The sequence below is a fragment of the Rattus norvegicus genome, chromosome 20, assembly GCF_036323735.1.
Source record: "Rattus norvegicus strain BN/NHsdMcwi chromosome 20, GRCr8, whole genome shotgun sequence".
Classification (NCBI taxonomy): Eukaryota; Metazoa; Chordata; class Mammalia; order Rodentia; family Muridae; genus Rattus; species Rattus norvegicus.
In genome coordinates, this window is record NC_086038.1 from 33,160,069 (window position 1) to 33,183,693 (window position 23,625).

Consider the following 23,625-nt stretch of genomic DNA (forward strand, 5'->3'; position numbering starts at 1 on the left):
AGAAAAATATTTAACAAATGATAAATAGAAAAAGGTTCTGCTATTATGCTGTTTCTCTGAGATTTTCAATAGTGTTTCAATATCTTGTTTCTATTGACTGAAGACAATAGAAGTAATCAGGAGTATAACACGATTATGAATATGTAATTTGTGCATTTCAAAAGTAATAAAACTTCACTGAACAGGAACATGAGAAATAGAGACAGTCCTAAGGCCTTGGAACTGTGTCAGCTAGCCCAAGAAATGAACAGAACTTCTGTCATGAACACGATGCTTCTGAAAATGGAAGCAAAGGTTTTTTGTCTTTTTGCTTTTTTTTTTTAAACAAGCAAACATTGTTATAAACATATTCTATAGTCAGCAAGTTTAGAAAAGAATCTGTCATTTAGATGTTGTACTGAAAAATGTATAAAATACATTATTTCTTGCTAATTACAGAAGAAAACACTAGCTCAAAAGCCAAAGAAAAATCATAACTTCTCTGTGTATAGGCCCTAAGTAGATTCAAATAGATTTAGACTCCGGAGAGAGACACAGAAAAACATACACACGCACGCACGCACGCACACACACACACACACACACACACACACCCCTCTTTTCCCTTGTCCTTGGGAATGTCAAATTCCATTCTCCTAATTGAATAAGGACAGCTCATATCTACCCCAGTACTAAACATGCTACTGAGATGAAACCCAGAGGCCGTGAAACATTGCCAAATGCAGTTCTAATAAAAGTTGGCTCTAGTGCGTCTGAAAATAGCTCAGCACCCTGGCGGTGCTGAACTTAGATACCGCAAAGCTATGCCCCAGTGAACACAGCCTCTGCAGTGCTCAGGGCCGTTATCTCCCCTTCATGTGCCTTTGTCCCTGAGCTCATGCATCACTCACAACACGTCAAACAACACAGCAGATCTCTCTGTTTCCTGGAATAGTCTATCAAAGGTAGTGCTTCATAAGTGCAGTCCGGCAGAAGATGATACCTCAGCCAAAAGAGACTGACAAAGCTCAACAAATGACAGTATGCCACAAACAGCTCCCATCTAACACTGTTGTATTACACAGAAGGAAAGGATATTAAAGAACTGTGAATCTAGTAGAAACTGAACTGTGCCTACAGTACCTTACGCACGTTTTTGTAGTGTCATTGTCATCTCTTCCCATCACAGTCACCCCAGCCCTCAATCCCGGCACTACATAAGGAACCACTTGTCCTGTGGAAACGCTGTTCTTTTACAGATTCTTTTTTCAAAAGTGAGGAGATGATCTGTCTGGTTTTCTGAAATGGGGTCTCTCACAGCCTGGGGTGGCCTGAAACTTACTGCATATAGCCAAGGGTGACCGTGACTTTTGACCTCCCAAGAGCCCGATGATGGTGTACACACCACAGCCGGATTAGGAGCTGTTACTTCGATTTAGTTTCCTAACTGTGATGCTCTGTCATCCTAGCAGACTTTACTGAAATAAAAATGCAAACGTATTGATTTACACGGAGAGTAGGGAAAACAGTAAGGAGAATATGAACATATACACTTCAAAATGTGTGCGTGAAAATAAAGCCTTAGAAGTTTTTATTCCTACCACACAAATTACCTTCAACTGTTTTTTAGAGGAAGAAACAATCGCTTCCTGTCAAAACTCAATCTTGATTACATCTGTGTTAATTTATCATGTATTTTTTAAATGCTAACAAAGAAAAGATTGATACATATGAAACATGGTACCACTGTCGTCATAAAAGATTGTATGGTATCCTTAAGGAGTCAGGGCTGAGCAGATGGCTTACTAAATAAGGCGCCTGCCATGTATCATGAGGTTCTGCATTCAGACCTTTAGCCTCCACAGACAAGGCCAGGCACAGGTGTTGGAGAAGTGAGCAGTCGCTGAGGAATCCTTGCTGCTCTTCCAGGGAACTCCAGCTCAGATCACAACACTCATGTCTGCCTCACAGACATCTGTAACTCCAACTCCATGTGGAGCCAACATCTTCTGGTGCTCTCCTCAGGTCCTCTACTCCTATACCCTGGCATACACATCTGCACACAGACACATCACAGAACTGAAAAGAAAATACACCTTTTTTTTTTAATGACTGGCATGGTGGTACATGCCTGTAATCCAGGACTGGGGAGATGGAGACAGGAGGTTCCCACAAGAGCTTGCTGGACAGCCAGTATAGCTGGATCTGTGAGCTCCAGATTCAGGGAAAGACACTGTCTAAAAAAGTGCCAAGCCCTGACCTCCATACACACAGACACACAAGTGCACCTGCACGCACATATGCATGCACACATACGCAAAAAGAAAAATCACATTCTTTAAAATATTAAATAAAGTTTTATATCTTCAAATAAAGTTAATCATAAATTCCACCCCCCAAAACTTTTATTGCTCTCGAGATTTATTAAAAGAAACTCAATTAACTAATTTACTTTCATTAATGTATTAAGCAACTACTATTTAATCAAACTGGACGGAAATAGATACAAAATGTGATACCACAGACCTGTGAACCCAGCACATGAGAGACAAAGGCGGAAGGGTCAGGAGCAGTCACACTGTGTGATCCTCTGTAACACAGTAAGTCTGAGGTTGGCCTATGGTACAAGACATTCCTACTATCCCATCACTCAACAGGCAGGGGTACAGACCTTATCAAAATAAAGTCTTTAATATAATACGGGTCTATTTTTTAGGCTGTTTGACGTTATGAGTGACAACGTATCAGGCCATACATACAGTTTCTATAAAATCTGGGCTTTAATAGAAACAGCGACATACTTTCTGTTAACACTCAGATTACCAAAATCTTTTCATCAAGTTTTTTACTATTTAAGGTAAGATATTTTACTAAGAGACAAAAGAAAGAACTTAAATAACAAAAGTTTCTGGAACAAAAACAATGCCTGCATTAAACTATATCAAAAAATATATTAAATAGAACTATGTATGCTAGTTATGTTAAACAAGGAGGTCTTTCATGCTGTGTCAAAGAATTCTCTAGCCTTCATTACTGGCCACATATCGGTTGCTTTCTATTAGTGCACCTAGAGATAGTTAATGTTTCTTCTACTAGCAAGAGTCCCATTTAAAAAGTATTCCAAGCCAGACTTGGTGGCCCCACCTGTAACCCCACCAGCAGCGAGGCTGATGGAGGAGGGGCCTGAAATGAGCCTGCTCTGTATACTGAGGCCATATCTATACTTCTTTCTCAGTTTAGATTTTAAATATAAGTCAAATTCATTTAAAGCTTGATTATCAACACATAACTACATATATATATATAACTTAGTTATAAAAAGTTTAAAAAAATATATACAAATAAGCAGATATATTGATCTTTTTATTTATATTCAGTTTGTGGCTTCTGAGGGAAAAATAGAGTTCTTAATATTTAGTGATTGACTAATTCAACTCATTACAATACATTTAATGTTCATGAATGTTTCCATACTAGTCATTGAAATTTATAATATATATATATATTTAATATATAATCACATAAAATATCCAAACATACCAAGAAGAAAAAAACTTCATATTAAGAAAAATTCAATAAACAAATAATTTGGAGTTTTTTATTGTTTTTAAGGAATATGAAGGCAAAGATATTTTTACTCTATTTTGTATGTAGTACAGGGCCTTGGACTAGTAACCAGGGTTTTGATCATAAAAATAACTTATAAACCAAATTTTGTGAAATTTGCATGTTTATTTTAAAATCAACTTTGAAATATAACTATACTTTCAAGCTAGTTTAGTGTGATCAGAACATCTGATCTTTAATTACAGTACAGTTTAATTACTCTCCAAACTCCGTAAGTGTAAGGAGGTGAAGAGAAGAAAGATGGGGATGCCAATTGACTATGACATTACGAGGCCCGAGTAACACACATCAGCATGTTGCCATGACACCTGAACGACAACTGTTCAGACTGCACTCCTACACCAGACCCCAGTGGAGAGAACAAACAGGGTAAGAAGAAGCATATCACGTGAAACAGACTGAACAACAGAAAGAAAAGCAAACAGTCCTCAGGCGTTCAAAATTGCCTCAAAATTCTGTAGACCAAGATGCGGTTCCTGTACACTGAAGTCACAGTGGAGTGGCATTCGGCATGTCCTCACAAATGTTGAGTTCCTTGTGCTGACCCTTGCATTCACTCTATGTAGATGACATTCTCAGTGGTTTTGTTAAAGAAAGGGAAATTTTAGGCTCACCCATGCCCCCTTCTTTTTACCAGAAACCTTAGCTCATCAAGTATACATCTGTATCCACATGACCTTAGCAGGGTTATGAACGTGTTTTAATAGAAGCATATGAATTACTACACTTCCTTATGTCTATAACTATTGAATATCTGCTATACTATTTGTCATCAACAAGTGACCTATCTTAAAAGATAAACTGTAGGAAGAGAGTAGGCAACAACAGTCCAGAGACTTTAAATCATCTGTCTGCTTTCTCCCAGTAGTCCTGAGAACCTGAGATTTCTAATGTTCTCCATCTCTAATCTGTTCTCATTTTGACGTATGTGCAATGTCAAAATAAAGCTGTCAATACATTGAGTTCAGTTATCTTAACTGGCTTGAACACTATGGGTGAGTCATGAAATCAGGCAGCAATCCATCTGCAAAAAAAGAATGTCCCCGTGCTGAGTAGACATGGACTTTATGGGCAGAAAGGGCTGAAGGAAATGGCAAAGGTTCAGAAAAGCAAATTGATCCCCTTAGTTAATCAAAAGATTGGAAATGGGGAAGCTTCCTTACCTTTGATTTCTGTCCAGTTTGTAATTTTTTTCAGTTGACCATGAGGTTTCTGGTGGAGTGACTCCATTGGCACTAGCACTGTCCTCTCCTGCAGTTCTATGAACCATGAGTGACACTATTTCTTTCCTCATGATGCCTACGTCTGAACTTTCTCGTTCTCCTGAGTGCTAATTTACTCTGGTGCAGTTAACTTCCACATACTAAATATGTTATGCACATATTAGTTGTGTACTAATGGGCACGTTCCTTGAAAACACATGGTGGACCACTTAGGATTCATTTAATAAATTTTACAAATTGGGTAGTGGAAAGCTAGCTATCTATGCAGTACTAGTGAAAGCATGGTTACTGGAAGAGAATCTACCCCCACTGACTTACTAAGCCAGCATTATCCCAAACAACAATCTGTAAACATCTGTCCTCATATCCAAAGTTAAGTATGCTCTTCACCTCTCAGCAGTGAATACCACTGCAACAGATGGAGACCACTATAGAAAGCCACAGCCAATCCAAATACACATGGCTCCAAGTCCCAATGGATACATCTACAAGACAGCCCATGCCTGAGGCTCACTGAACGCTCCAAAGAGAAGGCAGAGAGACTGGAGTGCCAGAGACCAGAGTGGCTATGAGACTGTGTCTCCAGCCAGGCAGTGGAGGCTCACACCTTTAATCACAGCACTAGGGAGGCAGGAGCAGGTGGACCTCTGTGGATTCAAGGAGAGCCTGGTATACAAGAGAAAGTTCCAGAAAGCCAGGGCTACACATAGAAACCCTGTCTCAAAAACTCAAAACCAAAGAGATACAGACAGACAGACAGGCAGGCAGGCAGATGGACGGACGGACAGACAGACAGTGAGGCAGGGACAGAGATTGTGTCTCCCAGTAACATCAGAAGCTAAAGCTGTAAATTCTCACTAACATGACTGCTCAAATAAACATATATAACATATATGTATTTGAAGGAGAACAGGGAGGCATTAATGGGAGGGCTTGGGGAGAGAAATACTGTAAGTAAAATACAGCCTCAAAACTTAACAAAATGTATTTACAAATTGGGGCACAACTACCCAACCCCCTTCACAAAACAACTGTCCTGTCTTGGTGTCAATACACTGTGCAATATTTAACAGGAGATAGATACCCTGCTTAAAACTGTGGGTAGTTAAGGAGAACCAGATGTCTGGGCCTTGAGGTTATCTAGCAAATTGACTCTGAAGGTGACCACACACTCTCAGCAAGCCTTAAGGCTCCACTCTAATGAGCTGTTTGCACTGAACAACTCCTATCCTGTCTTCCCTATCATCAGAAAAAGACTTCCTGTCCTCCCTGGCTCAGATCATACTTAAAATATTGCTTAAATGTTTTCTCAGCCTTTTCTTCTTCAGTAATTCTCAAACTTTTAATAAAAAAGGATCCACAGGAATTAGAGAAACCCCAGGGGGTATCTAACCTACCAAAAAAAAAGAAGACCCGCAATTTTGAGATACTGTTTAAATATTTAAATTGCTTAAATTTAATCACCACTTGTTACCCTAATGTCATGCCAAAATGGTTCCAAAAAAAATGATTTTCCTTTCCCTCTACTCTTGTACTTTAAACACTCAGGGTTACACACACACACACACACCATTCTCAATGCGAAGGACTATATAAATGATAATGTGCTTTATAAGAAGATAAGTTTAAAAATCGTTTTAGGAAACACAGGAACAAGTCTCAGAAGTGTGCACAGTGGCCAGCAAAGCAGTTCAGAGAGTAAAGATGCTAGCCCCCAAACCTGATGAGCTGGTTCAACCCCCGAAGCCATACCCCATATGATCTCCGAAAAGTGTGTTATTGTGTGTATAAACACACACAATAAATAAATAAATATTTGTTAAGTATACCAAAGGGTGAACACAAAGAAATAAAATACATTCAATGAAACCCAAAGTAAGCATTTCTCTGAGTGAGAAGTTAGGGAAACACTACAAGATTAAACTGCTACAGGGGTTGGGGATTTAGCTCAGTGGTAGAGCGCTTGCCTAGCAAGCACAAAGCCCTGGGTTCAGTCCCCGGCTGGGGGGTGGGGGGGAGGAGAGAAAAAAAGAAAGATTAAAGTGCTACATAAAGGTTACTGTTAATGTTAGTGCTTTGGGGTTGTGGGAAAGAGCCTACCTGCTTATCTGTAACCTTTTGCAACAGTTTCCTTTAGTAGGCCAGACTGGCCTCCAATTCAAGATCCTCTTCCCTCAGCCTTCTAATCACTGGACTTACAGACAGGTAGACAGCATGCTTTTGTTCAAGTAAAATGTATATTTAAATAAAAGCTACATTTAAAAACTGTATAAATAAAACTATATGTGTGTGAGAAAGAGAGCCAATGTTAAGAGTAATGCACCAAAAAATTGCAAATCCACTAAAGAAAGAAAATAAAAATTTTAATTTAAAAATAAAAGTCAGGAAGCATAGATTTATTTTTAATATGGTCTTTCTTGCCTTTAAATAATAACATATTTTCTTGATTATTTTGCTATCTTATATGTTTTAATCATCTATATTCTTTTCCCCAAATGAGCATTAAAAAGGATTTCCCTAATGTTTATTATTGAGTAACCTACAAGGTAACTCAAAATCATTTGATAATCTTTCCCAATGTGTTTAATTCTTCATTCAGTAAGAATTTAAAAACCACTGCAGGCCAGCTATACACCAGATAATTGTACTATAAAGAAAAAACAACAGCTGCATACAGCTGGAACTTGGGAGGCTGGGGAAGAGGACTGTTTGAGGCTAGCCTGGGACCTTATTCCCTAAAACATGTAAAGAAAAAAAGAATAAATGGCAAATGCAATGAGTTCATGAGCTGGCGCTCCTCTAGCAGATAAACTGACAGACAGGGGTAAATGTGAAATGGTCTCATGAAGGGCAGGGAAAGCTCCCCAGACAGATCATGGAGGAAGCACTCTGATTCTGATGGGCAGTCCTACAAAACGTACCCTGGCTTAAAATAGAACAGTAACCTGTCCACGAGGCTACAGAGAACTGCACAGACTCAGAGCACAGGACACAGCAATGTGATAACAGGCAAGACAAAGCGGATAAGGCCGAAAGACCAAGCTAAAATGTTTAATTTCAACCTTCTAAAAAAAAACTCAAAAGGGCTGTCCCAGCCACAGAAGCACCCATCACACGAATTATAGAGTTTTATGTCCCACAGATCCTTTTGATAAAGTGCTGAATCCCAATGCTTTGTCCTCAGATTGATTTTACATGCATCAAACAAAATATGCAGAATCTAAATAATTCTATAGATAGTCCACACTTCAGAAGTGCAACATAGTATATAGTTAGTGTAGGATGGATTCCTTTGGATAGGATTTGGGGCACACATGAAAAAGGCACCAGCAGGAAAGCCACTTTACCTTCCTCTTGCCTCAACCCTGAAGCAAAACATGCAACCTAGGAAAGTCACCCGACAGTTTCCCACCCTTACCCCACTCAAACAAACCATGTGAACCTCACTGGAGAGGTGTCCTCCCTGTGCTCAAAGGAGAGAGACCAATATACGCTCATGGATGCCTTGAACTACTGTATTTATCGCTACTTTAAGATAAATAGATCTGCCTACAGAAATTACAAAATGTGCCTGGCATGGCAGTGCAGACCAGTAGGATCAAGAGACCCAAGGGAGAATGTAAACATTCGCCCTGCTAAGTTCCTTCACCTGGATTATTACAAGATCACACTTCTCCATTACTACCTACTATTTCTATTGAGCCTAGCATTAAAAAAACAAACAAAAACCACAACCTGCCTTTGTCTTAACAGCCTCACTCAAGAACCTAGGGCTGAGAGAGAAAAGAAGCCTGTACTCTTATACTTCCAAAAGACAGTTCCGTAAGAGGAAAGAATAACTTCACTGGGAAGAAACCTGAAAGGCACATGCTCTGCCAGATGATCAAGGTCAACAGCAGTCACCATTTATCAGCTTGACAGGCCCTTGACAGGGAACACAATGAAGCCCTCTTACCCCTGTGACCTTCATACCACAAACATTAAAACCAGCCTAACCGTGAGAGAAACATCAGACAATCACAACTTACAGAGATGCTGCAAATATCTTCTTACTCTTCAAAGCTACAAGGACCATTTAAACAGGAAGTCTGGGGACGTTAGAACCAAGTATGCAGGAAAGAGACATGATTACTAAATGTAACTTTTTTAAAAGAGAGAAAGAGACAATAAGGAAAAAATGAGAAATCCCAATTAAGTAATGATTTACTAAAAGTACCTGGTGGCATCTGCACAACTGTTGGGACAGACAGACAGACAGACTAATGGAGACAGACAGACTAATGGAGAATGCTACCACAGGAAACTGGATGGAGAGGACACAGAAACACTGCATTCCCTCTGTCATAACTCTGTAAAGTGAAACTGTTCATTTAAAAGGTAAAATGAGCAGGGTTGGGAAAGAATCAAGTTATAATCAAGTTACTATTCTTTAAAAGTAATACTTTGTTGGTACATTACATAAGTTTCTTTAATTATATCTTTGGATTTTTGTGACAGAGTTTTACTTAGCCCAGGCTGGCCTAGGGCTTGCTGTGTAGCTAAGGATGACCCTGAAACTCATTCTCCTTCTGCTGCTACCTCCAAAGACAGGAAAACAGGTATGCACACCTCGACTGATACATTAAGTAGTATCAGCAGGTCTAATTAAGGCAATTTCAAAACAGTGGTAAATACAGTATTTCAAAAAGTCTCAAGTTGCCATGATAGATTTCCTTTGGTATCTTTGGGGGTTAGCTACAGGTCCTAATTTGAATACCAAAATCTGTAAATGTTAAGTCCCTTATAAAAACAGCGGGCACACTATTTGCAGAAAACATATACATATCCTCCTATATCCTGTAAATTGCTTCTATGTGACTTATATTGAATGTAATAGAAATTGTATGTAAGTAGTTATTAATTTATTATTTATGGAATAATAAAAGAGTGGGCCTATATATATTCAGAATGCAACTTGTCTAAATTAGTTTCTCTTTTCTGTTGGTTGGATCCATGGGTGAAGAATCCACAGATTCTGACACTAAACCTATAGAATGACCTGCACTTTCCACAGCAGGAGCCAAATGGACTGCTAGCATTTTAGTAGCTTATGGTCTACGTCCAAAATGAATACACAGGCTCCCCTCACTTCGGCTCCTCCTACCCTTGGGAGTTTTCTCACTATATAAATCTGCCTGCTCTGCAGGAAACAGAACCGAATAAGCAAACATTTCACTTGTTGGACTGTGTGTTCAAGGATCTGAGCTGCGGCTATCCATGGCCATGTCACCAGTTTGCTTTCTGAAGGCAAAGGACACAGAGCAGTATGTGAAGGGGATAGTGTGTCACCATCTGATCATCACTGTGTACACTTCCTGTTGCTAACCCTCAGCCACAATGCCATTCCACACATTTCTTCACATCATGTGCCCAAAGCCGCCTCCAGTGATGAGTGATTCCAAATGAAGACTGACAAACAGTTGTGCAAGTTTTCCAGGACTCGAGTGGAGCAGTTTTCCAGCAGCACTCAGTAACTGACCAACGTTTCTACTACACAGATTGTTTACAGAATCTTGGTAAGACAGAACCAATTCCTAAAACACCACAGGAATCATGACCAGAACAGCTAATCCCGAAAAGGACGACCCCAAAGAGTCCTGATCCTCATGCGCATCTACAGAGTGTGACCTAGATTCCAGTTTTCACCTGTCGGAACCCTCCAAGGGTGCATGTCTGTGCCATGTGTGTTTTTAAACCAGCTTGCAAACATGTAAATAAGATGTTAGTCTGCAGCAACTCCTTATCTTTTCCAACCAAGCTTCAATTCAGCTTTTCCTCAGCTTCATTCTCAAATAAATGTATGTGTTTGTCAGACAAAGCAGACTTCGGAAAAGTACTTACGGTCCTGAATGATTAACTTATAACGGTCTTCAAAACTCGATTGTGGATATACGCAGTTGTACGAGAGCAAAGCCCAATGATGGCTCTGCCCTCAGATGTGCTAAGTGCCCCAGAGTTATAACTTAACCTCGGCTCCAGCCCAGACCTCCTCTGCTCCTCCCCACCTGTTCCCTCTGATGAGGAGCTGTAAGGCCCTGCACATCCCAAGGTTTCACATGACGAGCAGCTATTGCTATTGGCAACTGATGGGATGCTTTTTAATCACATAAAGGCAGAAAGGAAACTGTTGTAAGGCACAGAGGGAAGAACCAAGCACTGATGCTCTGGTCCTCCACACAGTGAGAGGGAATTCTTGCAATAACAGTCGGCACTTTACTTTTACATGGTAAATATGTCCGTCCCTAAATAATATTTATAGACGATCTTTGATAAAATATTTTTCAGTTGCTTTTAGCTAACCTTTTAAGCAACAAGAGATTTGCTCGAGAAGAGGGTTTTATCTTGCTTTGCAAGAAGGCAAGATCATATCCATTTAAGGACACAGGAGCAGCTGCAGCCACACATTTTTCTTACCCACAGGAAAGAGAGGGAGGCTGAGTTTACTCTGCTATAAGCACTTTAAGAATTACACATAGGTTCTCTAAAACTAAACAGTGAAATTGAAAAAGTAGGATCCACACATGTGCTGATTTACATACATGTAATATAAAATCGGTGGAGCGTGAGAGGAGACAGCAGGACATGGTCGGCTCTGCAGCACGACCCAGTTCTCAAAGCCACTCTAGACCCACAAGTGCCATCTGACTTTCTAAAAAAAATTTTCTTACACTTCAGACAAAAACTTACTTACATTAGGTCAAAAACTTTCAGAAATACTCAACACTTAAATCTGAACACTTGGAAACCTGGTCAACACATCACTGCCATACAACTGACAGGAACCTGCAGCTATTTCTTTCTAGAAAAGGTGCTCTTGACACTGTATCAGCTTACTAAGAGTCTGTTTGCGTTCTGTGGTAACACAATGTAGCTATAAAAAAAAATCCTTAAATGTATAAGTTGCATCTTACTGCAGATAACACATGCCTAATGAAATATAGAATCATTCATAAGAACATTGGTTAAAATCTTAACTGCAGAGAATGTAAGTTAAATGTATTTGCTCCTTCTCTATAAATTTTTTCTTTTCAAAACTCAAATTATTATGCTAGTTTCCTCATACACATTCTCTCACCTATCCTAGACAGCAGTACCTAGAGAGATACAAAGCACAAATATAAATAGGACAGGGAAAGGCCTCGACTAGCACCCAAGAACACTCGCTGCTCTGACAGCAAGGCTCTGAGGGCAGCTCCACTACCCTGCCTTGTGGCGCCTGCAGCCTCCCTCCTGCGTTCCTTCACAGGATTTCAGCTCTTGCACTCAGCAGCAGGTGTGAGCCTCCCCAAGTCTGAAGGTGTGTGTAGCCACTGTAAAGCTGCGTTTCAGACGTACTTTATTCTCAGGGACCTGTCATTCACAGCTCTACATTAAAACTAGAGGTGAAGCACAACATGTTACCGACATGTCCAAACCTAAGGGTAAGTGCTAAGGTTTGCTGTGATAAGAGCATGGCTAACCAATCACAGGTTGGGATTCCTATGTGATGTCATAAGACCTCCCTAGAATGCTTTTTCTCCTCCACCTACTGCAACTGTTCCCATAAACCTAGGATAGAAAGCTGCGCAGCTGAGCTCCCAGACTTCACACAACTAAACAGTCTGCATTGTGACGATCACAGAAGCCAAGGTAAGGCACGGTATCACTGACTTTGGACATTCTTACTTTCTGTAATTCGATCTTACTAAACTTTTAAAAGAATTCTAACCCCTAAATTCCAAAAGCTACATAACAAAAGAATCTATGACAAAATGCTTACTTTCTAAATAAAATCTCACCCATTTACTGACAGTAAAATTAGACCACTTTAAAAGAGATCCTATTCAGCCTGTTTGGGCTACTTACATTTGGTTATTTTGGTTTTGCACATATGAACTCCCGATTTAAAAACCTCCCAATTATATTAGCATATATGTTGGTAGAGATAAATTAATTTTCATGCAAACGTAATGGTTTCCTTTGCTATGTGGCTCTGCTGGAACAATGCAGGATGAGGTCACTTATTTACCGCTGGGGGACACAGCTTATTCTCAGCTGTTCATAACTGTGGGGCATGCACACTGAGCGCACTTACTTGATGATATCATTGTAGCTCTTAAGGTGAGACAGTAAAAGAGATTTTAAAGAACAGAAAATGGAGACTACTTCTCAAATGCTCTTGATGACTGTTACTCTCTAAAAATTCCAGTCAACCTTTAAATACTTCTAGAACTTTCATTTTAATAAAGAGAATAGTTTGTTTCAGTTTGATTCTATAAAGAAAAAGTTAGATATTTTTAAAACAAACACATCTTTTTTAAATGACAGAAAAATAATTCAACATTTTTAAAAATAAAAAGGGCATTTTGGCATAGGAACATTTCTAAGGAAATTTGAATACATTCTAACATAGAGTACATTTATCACATTTTTACTCTCCATTGTTCCTAAGTTTCCTGCCATGAATTTAGAAGTAAAACAAAATATCCAGGAATGGAGATGCAACACTGTATTATTGCTATTTGTTACAAAGCTCAATTAAATAAAATGTTTTCTTACTCTTAAACCTATTAGATGACATAGAAAAAACTCACTTTTACTTTACTACTTACATTCCTATCATACATAAATGCTAAATAAAACTGACCTCTATAATTCTCAATTCCTGTAATTCTAACTCAAACACAGCTGTCTCCTACGCAGAACTCTTGTCGGGAAAACATCTCTAGTATGTGCTCTTAACTCCAAGGAACCCTAACCAGCCTCTCAATAAATTTGTAACCCTAAAAATATGTTTCCTTTGATATTGTACAAATGACACTTGGTGCCAAGTTTATCTGGCAAATTTCTGCATTTTTTTACCTTTTTATTTATCCATTTACTGTGGGGGGGGGCATACAATTGCACGTGTGTGAAGGTCAGAGGAGGGTTTGTAGGAGTCAGTTCTTTCCCCCCACACGTAGGCTTCAGGAACTGAGCTTGGGTCATCAGGCCTGGCAGCAAGTGAGCCGTCTCCCTGGTCCCTGTGTTTTACTGTAATGCCTATCAATAACATTCCCACACTAGAATGACGTGTACAAAAGTTTTTCAGTGGAGTAGGGGGTAGGTAATGAGTTTCTTCCCACCAGAATTCCCTTATATAAACAACTTCTAGAAAAAATATAAATTCTGCTATCAAAGCATCTTTAGCAGGTTAAGAGGATGGCATAATTAGTGCCTGTAGTTAAAATTTTCAATAGAAAGTACAGTGCCAGGTATGCTTGAACCATGTGTTCAAAACTAGCTTTATGGTGACATTGAAGTATTTTGTTTATAAAGGTACATGCTTTAAAAAAAAAGATAAAATCAATGAAGAAATGTAAAAAATATAAAAATTATGAAATATAATGGAAAAAATGAGAAAAATTGCTTTACCAAAAAGAGTCACATCAATGTCATTTCCTAAAGCAAATCAAAATTATTTTAACAATATATTAGTAAACATAAAGGAAAATTATTGTATTTGGGTCATACATTAATATTATTTCTTAATCTCACCAATTAAGACATAATATTTGCATTGGTTATATAATTTAAATTATATATTAAAACATTAAGTGAGAAGGATTATAGATCACCTCTATAAATTAGATAACGTAATTGTATTTATTCTAAAGAACAATTTCCTAAGTGCACACAAAAACTCCCTTTTACCTTAATTCTTGGTGTATTTGAATCTCTACATCATAATTTGGAAAACAGATTCTAAAACAAGTGAGGGCTATGAGGTTCACAGAGCTATCCCCAAATACAAGACCTTGAGGAAGAGGTCATTTGCACATCTAACCCCACGGTGACTAGCGAGGCTAAGATACACCATCATCCTCACAAGTGCTAAACACTACCAATGGTTACTTCAAGGAAAAATGAGGATGCAAACTTCTGCTAACTGAAAAGCATTCCTCCGTTTCATTTAAGAGCCATCAAGTGTTGTATCTGTACTACTCTATGATATTCTAAACATCATCTTCCAAGTCAGGCATAAAAAGTTACTGACGTCTTTAGTTTTCACGCAGTAAATTCTAGTCAGCAAAGGCAGACATTAAGATACTACAATCAGTCAAATTAAAATATCCAATTATTTAGCTTGCTTCACTGATAAAAATATACCTGCAATCCATTTAAACTTTTTATCTAAAAATCAGATTAATTTTCCCATAACTTTGTACAAAGGCTTCAATACTCTATTCCATCCCTACATTCCATCAATTTCATTTCTTACAATTTACAAACTATCCAAGGTCACTGTTTTCAAGGTTCCTGAATGAATTTTGCATTGCTATTTACACTATGAGAATAATTTTCATCTAATATAGGAATTCACACATTGATCAGAGCAACAAAAGTGAAAACTTAAGAGTTGGGGCTGAAGAACGTAACCTTTCTAAACCACAGCAGCACGGCTGATAACAGCAGTCTCTTCGGACAGTTCCAAGAGTGTGTAGTACCTCAGCTTCCTGGCCCAGCACAATTCTGAAGCACGCATTACTAAATAAACAATGGAGATAAAGCCTGAGTGTGTGCCCCGCCCCCTCACAGAGTCCCGGTCAACCGAGGACCTCTAGTGCTTTAGAGCGCGAACTTCATCTTCCGGCTTTCGATGAGTTGAGTCCATCAATGCACTATTTAGCAGGGGTTTGTTTACTAAGTGCTGCTCAATGTTCCTTAGTACTTCCCCAGTACTCTCTGCCCACATCCTCTTTTTTAAAAAATACAGATGCTGGAGGGTTGGGGATTTAGCTCAATGGTAGAGCACTTGCCTAGCAAGCGCAAGGCCCCGGGTTTGGTCCCCAGCTCCAAAGGGGGGAAAAAAATACAGATGCTGAAGCTTCATGTAAGGCTACAAGCACTTTCACGGTGGCACACTTGAATCTCAGGCTAAAGTAGGACTGCAGAGTTCAAGACTAACTAACCAGTGTGACACACACAGACCAGGCAAGACCACACAGTCTAAAAACAGGGCTGTGTTAATTCAAACAAATATGTTTAATTTCACATGTAAAATAAATGTACATCAATTAAAACAAACCTACAGACAAAACAGCAATAGCCATGAGCTAACTTCAGAGGGAAAGAGTTAAACAGACCAAATTTTTAATTTGGTCCAATTTCATTCTGTTTACAGAATTTTTATCACAACCAGATACAACAAAGCTGGGGACAAAAGAACTTCCTAGTTCACAACTCAGCAGTCTTACAAGAACTTTACCACAGTGAACTAGCTAACAGGTTGACATGAAGTATGTTCACTGCAGACCAAGATCAGGACTCCTGCAAGGCTTGATGTCTTCTACCTGACAGGTTCCTAACAAAGGATATGGCGGTGTTTGTTTGTCTGTCTGTAGCCAGGGTCTCACTAGAAAGCCCTGGTTGCCCTGGAATTTGCTGTGCAGATGAGACTGGCTTAAACTCACAGACCTCAGCTTGCCTCTGCTCTCTCTCTGGAATGATAAGACTAAGGCACAAGTCACCAAACCTGGCAGTATGATAGTTGAAGGATTGCCTGTAGTTTTCCTCTTTCCTCCTCCTATTAAATAAAAAAATCATACTTTTGAACTTAATTTCCTAAGTTTCAATTTTAACTTCTTTAAACAGAGAGAGAGAAAAGACTATAAAAGTTCTCACTAGGAAAGAAAAGTAAAGGATTGGTGATAGCATTCAACCCTTCCAAAGATGCGAACAGATCCCACATACATAGAACACTGGGTACTCTTCTGCTTCCTACAGAATAACTAAAAGACAGGATCTCATATCTCCCACAACCAAACACACACCATTTTCAGAACTCTGGTACAAAAGTCAGAAAGATTAAACTTTAAATTAGTCCATAATTAAACAGGCTCTGAGTCTCTAGCAAACATCCAATAAGATGGGCACACTATTTCTGAACACCCTAAAATGCTATTTTTGTGCACTGCCCACCCAATCTTAGTGTTGCTATAAGACAGGAAGAGACTACAGAATTTCCAAACTCAGAGTAATGGTCAGTGCAGAACACAAAGTGACCACTTGACCCCAGGTTACAAACTGACTATTCTGAATGCCTGACTTTCAATTCTCAGCCTGGGAAAGGAAGCCCCACCCCGCATGTTTTAGAAACCCAGAAAATAATCCGAGCTATAGCACTACAGAATAAACTGAGCCAAAAATTTACATGCATATCATGGACATTCCATTATATAAAGTGGATATATGCTCAGTTTTAGTCATTACTTTAAACTTGTTACAAATCACTTAATAATTATGACACGTTTCTAAGCTCGCCAAGAAGTACGTTATTTTTTCCCCGTCACTGTGTCCTGTATATCTAATTTCTCTATGGAAACAAAGGGCTATTACATGATGTTCTAAATGTATCATATTTTATTTTATTCTAGATTTTTTTATTTGGGTGTATTTGTGTGTTTTCATTAAGCATATGTCTGTATGAAAGCATGAAGGTACCCAAAGAGACCAGAAGAGGGGATGCTGTAGCCTGAGGTAGAGTTACAGCTGGCTTCAAGCAGCCTAACGAGTGTTGGGGACCAGACCCACGTCCTGTGAGAGGGCAGTACGTGTTCTTAACCACTGAGCCATTTCACCAGCCCCTGAAAGTATATTTTCAATAGTTGACAGCATATCTCTTTTTATCTCATAGATACATTTGTGCAAAGCCTAATTCAACTTAATGTTGGGCTAAACAAGAAACCATTAATTTAGGGAAGTCCTCCTAAGCCATATTCTCATATTTTCTTCACCTATGAATAGAAGAGACTTAAGAACATTTGTGCTGATGAGTTCAACATCAAATCCTAGGAATCAAATTGGTTAATATGGTAATTAGTCATAAAAATCTCATTCAACTGTTTGACTTAATTAAATCACGCTGATTTTCTGCACAGAGACCCAGAGTCAGCATTGCTCCCTTCACTCACAGACTGGAAGCCCAAGGCAGGGACATAGACACTGAAAGCACAGCCTGACGTAGCAAGACTTTAGACTTAAGGCTCAGCAGGTTGGGGAGTCTACATTGACTGAGAAGGTCTTACCGGGACAGAGCACTTCAACTGAGCTTTAAGGATCAAATCAGTTTTGTCTGAGAATCAAGAGGTAAAGGGGCAAAGGGCGTTCCAGGCAGAGGCAGAACAATGTGTGCAAAAGGCACAGTCGGTGTTTACAGAGATGAGGCGTGTCTGGGACTGAATCACCAAGTGTCAAGATGGAGCATGGCTCCCGTGCGTGCTTTAGGAGGAACTGAAAAGCTCGTTCCTCTTCCACATGTACGTGCGACAGCTTCACTCCCTATCTAGGCTGCACTCAACTTACCACCCTGCCATGGCCTCACGTACACTGGAACTGCAGGTGTGAACACATCTTTTAATAATCACTGAAACATTATAAAAACTATGTAGGCTCAAGCGGGGATTACCAGTGCTCATTTGTGTTTCTCATACCTATACTGCATTACGCATCTTCCTATAAAAACCTGTCAAATATATACTCTCCAACACTATAAATTACATAGATTTATAGTAAACTAACAGGAGCACATACTACTTGATGGTACTTTATTGCTATAGTATTTTATCTGCAGAATTCAAAGGAAAGTAATTAAATAAGCCAGGTTTGAATTCCCATCTTTTAAACTGAAAAGTCTATGGCTAAATTCAGCCACCTGTCCTAAACAATGCACACACGCTAGACAAACGTTAACTGTTATTACTAACACCTGAAAGCAGTTGGATATAAATTGACTCTTTTTGGTTCCTTATCACAGGCATACATAGATGAAGGACAGAGACATGTGCCAAATCTCCAGTCTCTTTCAAAATTCAAAATATAATAGAGCCAAGTTGAAGACCTAACTGGGAACTACAGCATCTGACTGTCATATAACATGGTTTCTTTTTAAAAATAAATACCAAGTTCTAACTGGTTCTGCATGATGCAAATCTCCCCCGTCCCAGTCTCTCTACTCGCCAGCACTTGCCTCGGGTACAGGGCCACAGCTGAGCTGAGAGCCGACGGAGACCGTCAACCCTGCCAGCTAGAGTGCATTTCTCAATAAATCAGACCTTGTTGTCTCTAGACAGTAAATAACTGCACTTTATTTTATATTCTTGTTTTAAAACTGATTGTAAACAGTATTCTTAAAAAAAAAAAAAAAAAAAAAAAAAAGTACCAGCCCTGGGAACTCCTTCACTCAGTCAGCAAAGGCAGAAAGGAGGCCTCCAGTTTGAGGCCAGTCTGTTCTGTGTAGAAAGTTTTAGGCTAGTCAGGATTACCTAGCAACACCCTGTGTCCAAACAAATAAATAAATAAAATGTTAGTGATAAACAATAATAATCTCGAAGTCAAAGCAGCCGCTGCCTCTAGACAGCTCACTGGTTTATTTTAAACCTGTACTAATTTTCTGTTAATAAGCTTTATTTGGTCAGCAGTGGTTTAAGAGCTTGGGGAGGGGGGGACACAACCCCACCCCTGGCCATCAGGATTAGCTGAAAACTGGAACTGTCTGGGATAGTTCAGAATCATAGCCCTTACTGTGCCTCCTCCCGAGCTTGGCGGTCTTCAGCACTTGACCACCTTGTTGTTTAGAGTAGCACTAACCAGGAGGCTGTACCTGGGAGGAGTCAGGAGGATATGTATACGATTAAATGCACTGTGTGATTCCACAAAAGCATAAACCATAAAGGAAAATGGCAAGCCGCTAGAACCTGTTTACTTCATATTTAACTTTTCACTTAACCATTTTATTTCAAACTAAAACTAAGATCCAAGATATAAGTTACTATATGCATCTTGTTATGATTAGTTCCGAAACATTTATAATAATAAATGTTCATACCAATTGTGTTTACAGAGAAACAGTTTTAAAAAAAAACAAACAAACAAACAAGGAAACCGTCCCAAAGAAGCATTCCATGAATCAAGTAATAGGTGCCAAACCTCCAGCCCCTCCGCTCACCCAGGACGAGTGCTAACATATGAGAGGAGCAGAGAGGCTGGGGCTGTAGACAGTGATAAAATACAGCACTGAGGAACATGAACCGGTACAAAACTGCATATCTATCCAGAGAATGGGTTTAGTATGAACCTAATCCTTTTACTATTTTTACATTCCAGGCCTCCTAAAAGGAGACAGCTCGCGTTTGGCTGCCTGCTGTCAACTTTTTATCTTTCTCTTGACTACTTAAAAAAGACTTGTCTTCCTACTTTTGTCTTCCTGGCATCATGGAAAAAGTCCAATACCTTACTCGCTCGGCTATCAGGAGAGCCTCGACTATTGAAATGCCCCAGCAAGCGCGTCAGAACCTCCAGAACCTCTTTATCAATTTCTGTCTCATCTTGATATGTCTGCTGCTGATCTGCATCATTGTGATGCTTCTGTGACAAGCTGTCGCCACCGCAGACCTGCACCATGCCAACGCAGCTTACAACCTGGCCCTCCACCACGAGGGAGGCAGTGCCGCCGCCTTCCTGCTGGACATCGTCGTGAAGGTCACGATTAAGAGTGAGACTGATGGCAGCCAGTGTGATCATCGGCTGGATCTTGTAAACTTTACCACGACTAAGTGTGCACAATGTAGCTGCCCGTTTCCTCAGTGTGGCTCATAAATGTCTTTCCTAAATACTTCTGACATTGTAGTATGAGTTTTAATTTTGAAACAGCACTACAAAAAAAGTTCACTTTCTATATCCAGCACTAGAAAGTTCAACTTATAGCTTCAGTTTGGGGAATAAATGAAATTTAAACTGCGTTGCCACCACTTTTTTTTTATAGGAACTAAATATTCTTCAGGTCTGCACAAAGTAGAAAATAATAATTTAAATGAAGTGTTCTTATTCAAAATAGCTCACTGGGTCCTCATATAGACGACGATGACGATGACCATGACGATGACAATGATTCAGAAGTCATGGTCATTACTGTCAGAACACATACCTTGAAAAAAGGTTGTGCCCTTTTTCTAAACACTAATTATTTTTAAGCTTATGAGAGTCAAATAGGGAAATGTAAAAGCATATTCTCATATAAAAATCTTCACTAATTTTTCCACTAATTGTGGAATTCAAGCACATTTACATTAACCACAAATGTGCTCTCTCTAGGGTTTGACCAGCAAGCAAGAACATCTTACTGTGTGGTTGCGATAATCACTAAAACATCAGAACCTCACCCGAAGGTTGGCTTGGCACAGATCTCCTGGGTTGTGCCGGGCTTCTCCAGATAATAAATGATAACAACAAACCAGACAGCTGTGCTGGGGTACAGCTCTCTTCCTGCATCCCCCAGAGAGGAGAGGCTTGCTCTCCTAACTTAAAAACTAGAGATTCTATTTTACAATCCTTACTAATCACGGTTTCAATTTCCCTTTCTAAATTCCTAATATCTCTCAATAAATACTAAAAGATTAGGAGCTAAAAACTGTATTGGAAAACATTCACCAAAATTTAGTTAACTTAAGTTATCCAATACAAAACAGTTCACACCTCTCCTGTGCACTCCCACAGTTCACACCTCTCCTGTGCACTCCCACAGTGTTAAGTCCAGCTCAAGGCATTCTACCAACACAGCAGCTATTAGGAGAGTTATAATTAGATATATTTTCCATAATGATTACTACGAAGATACGGCGCATCAGTATTCACCTTGGTCCCTAACAGAGCAGCTGAAGGCATGCTGATTCGAACTGTTTGAATCCCTGATAGAAAGGAAGATGTCTGGTTTCAGAAATTATCCAAAGAGTAGCCCACAAAGGAGTCCCACGTTAATAGGCGTCTCTTCAGAAAAGGCTGGGGGTGAGGGTGCCCATCACAGAAACTATAAAACATGGATGACATAATCTCTAAATCAATGTTCCCTTTGTGATGCTATGACCCTTTCATATAGTTCCTCATGTTGTGGTGAAACCCAACAATAAAATTATTTTTGTTGCTATTCCATAACTGTAATTTTGCCTCCACTATGAATTGCGAATATTTGTGTAGACAAAGGTTTGCGTGAGGGGTTGCAACGCACAGGTTGAGAAGCACTGGTGAATGGTCTGCGGAATTATGTACAAGTGCATAAGTTCGTAGTTGCCATGCTGAGAGGAAAAGGAAGGTGAAAAGCGCCTGGCCCTTTACATTCTCACTACCACACCAACTGTCAACTCATAAGTTCTTCTCATCAAACATTTAATGTTTAATGCCTTTTACATTTCAGTAGTTAAATGTTTATCTATAAAATGCAATAAGAATGGCCTATATTCAGATGGGATTATGATTTTGGTGCAATTGCTATACAATTAAATGCTATTACTATAAAATGTTGTCATTATAAAGAGTTTTGTGTTGTAAAGGGCAGAGTGGGGGGCACTTTCCCCAAATAAAGTAGAAATCAAGATTTCCTAAGACAAACATGAGAGGGTGGACGTACATACAACAGTACTGCTTAGCCTCTGGTTATTTTGAATCTTCTGGCAAAGCAGGAAAGCAATCAGTCACATTAGAAGATCTGGTTATATGCTATACCAGGTTTTTAATATCTTGAAAGTACATGATAATCCATATAGACATAGAAATAGAGATACAGACAAAGCAAGTCACAGAGCATGTATCCACTAGTAGACACTTCAAGCTACCCACTGTGTCACAAACTGCAACCGCACGTCATGGTCACCTTCTCAGCATGCACATTGTCTCAGCTGGAGAGTTAAAGACAAAACAGCATGCAAAAATAATGAAACTGAAAATTTTTTTCTTTTCAAAGAACATAAAACAAGCTACAAGCCAGACTTTGTTCATTCACAATTCATTTTAAAGAAAAAAGTCTTTTATGTTCTTAACCAAAATCTTCATTTAAAAAAACAGAAAATTCTCCACTAACATGATTGAGAATACCTTAACTGGTCAAACCACTTTATGATTTATATAAAGACAAAATTTTTTTTATTAACTTGAGTATTTCTTATTTACATCTTGAATGTTATTCCCTTTACCGGTTTCCAGGCAAACATCCCCCTAACCCCTCCCCCTCCCCTTCTTTATGGGTGTTCCCCTCCCCACCCTCCCCCCATTGCCGCCCTCCCCCCAACAATCACGTTCACTGGGGGTTCAGTCTTAGCAGGACCCAGGGCTTCCCCTTCCACTGGTGCTCTTACTAGGATATTCATTGCTACCTATGAAGTCAGAGTCCACAGTCAGTCCATGTATAGTCTTTGGGAAGTGGCTTAGTCCCTGGAAGCTCTGGTTGGTTGGCATTGTTGTTCATAAGGGGTCTCGAGCCCCTTCAAGCTCTTCCAGTTCTTTCTCTGATTCCTTCAACGGGGGTCCTGTTCTCAGTTCAGTGGTTTGCTGCTGGCATTCGCCTCTGTATTTGCTGTATTCTGGCTGTGTCTCTCAGGAGAGATCGACATGCGGTTCCTGTCGGCCTGCACTTCTTTGCTTCATCCATCTTGTCTAATTGGGTGGCTGTATATGTATGGGCCACATGTGGGGCAGGCTCTGAATGGGTGTTCTTCTGCCTCTGTTTTAATCTTTGCCTCTCTATTCCCTGCCAAGGGTATTCTTGTTCCCCCTTTTAAAGAAGGAGTGAAGCATTCACATTTTGATCATCCGTCTTGAGTTTCATTTGTTCTAGGCATCTAGGGTAATTCAAGCATTTGGGCTAATAGCCACTTATCAATGAGTGCATACCATGTGTGTTTTTCTGTGATTGGGTTAGCTCACTCAGGATGATATTTTCCAGTTCCAACCATTTGTCTATGAATTTCAT

General features: G+C 39.5%; 2 protein-coding genes across 11 annotated transcripts in view; one reads left to right on the forward strand and one right to left on the reverse strand.

The window, feature by feature from the left end:
* Positions 1-23,625, reverse strand: part of Cep85l (centrosomal protein 85-like) — a 171,069-nt gene that overhangs the window by 48,955 nt on the left and 98,489 nt on the right. The window lies entirely within an intron of this gene.
* Positions 6,444-22,173, forward strand: Pln (phospholamban). Of its 2 annotated transcripts, none has more exons than XM_039099053.2 (2): positions 6,444-12,289; positions 19,992-21,815. In XM_039099053.2, the coding sequence occupies exon 2, from the start codon at positions 20,100-20,102 to the stop codon at positions 20,256-20,258; it is 159 nt and encodes a 52-aa protein (XP_038954981.1). In that variant the 5' UTR covers positions 6,444-12,289; positions 19,992-20,099; the 3' UTR covers positions 20,259-21,815. The 2 variants fall into 2 exon arrangements, with proteins under 2 accessions (XP_038954981.1, NP_073198.1); NM_022707.2 differs by lacking the exon at positions 6,444-12,289 and adding an exon at positions 12,426-12,497 and having other exon boundaries at positions 19,992-22,173.

Bases quoted from the DNA above. Each gene is read 5' to 3' on its own strand.
- Pln (XM_039099053.2), top strand. From the start codon at position 20,100: ATGGAAAAAGTCCAATACCTTACTCGCTCGGCTATCAGGAGAGCCTCG.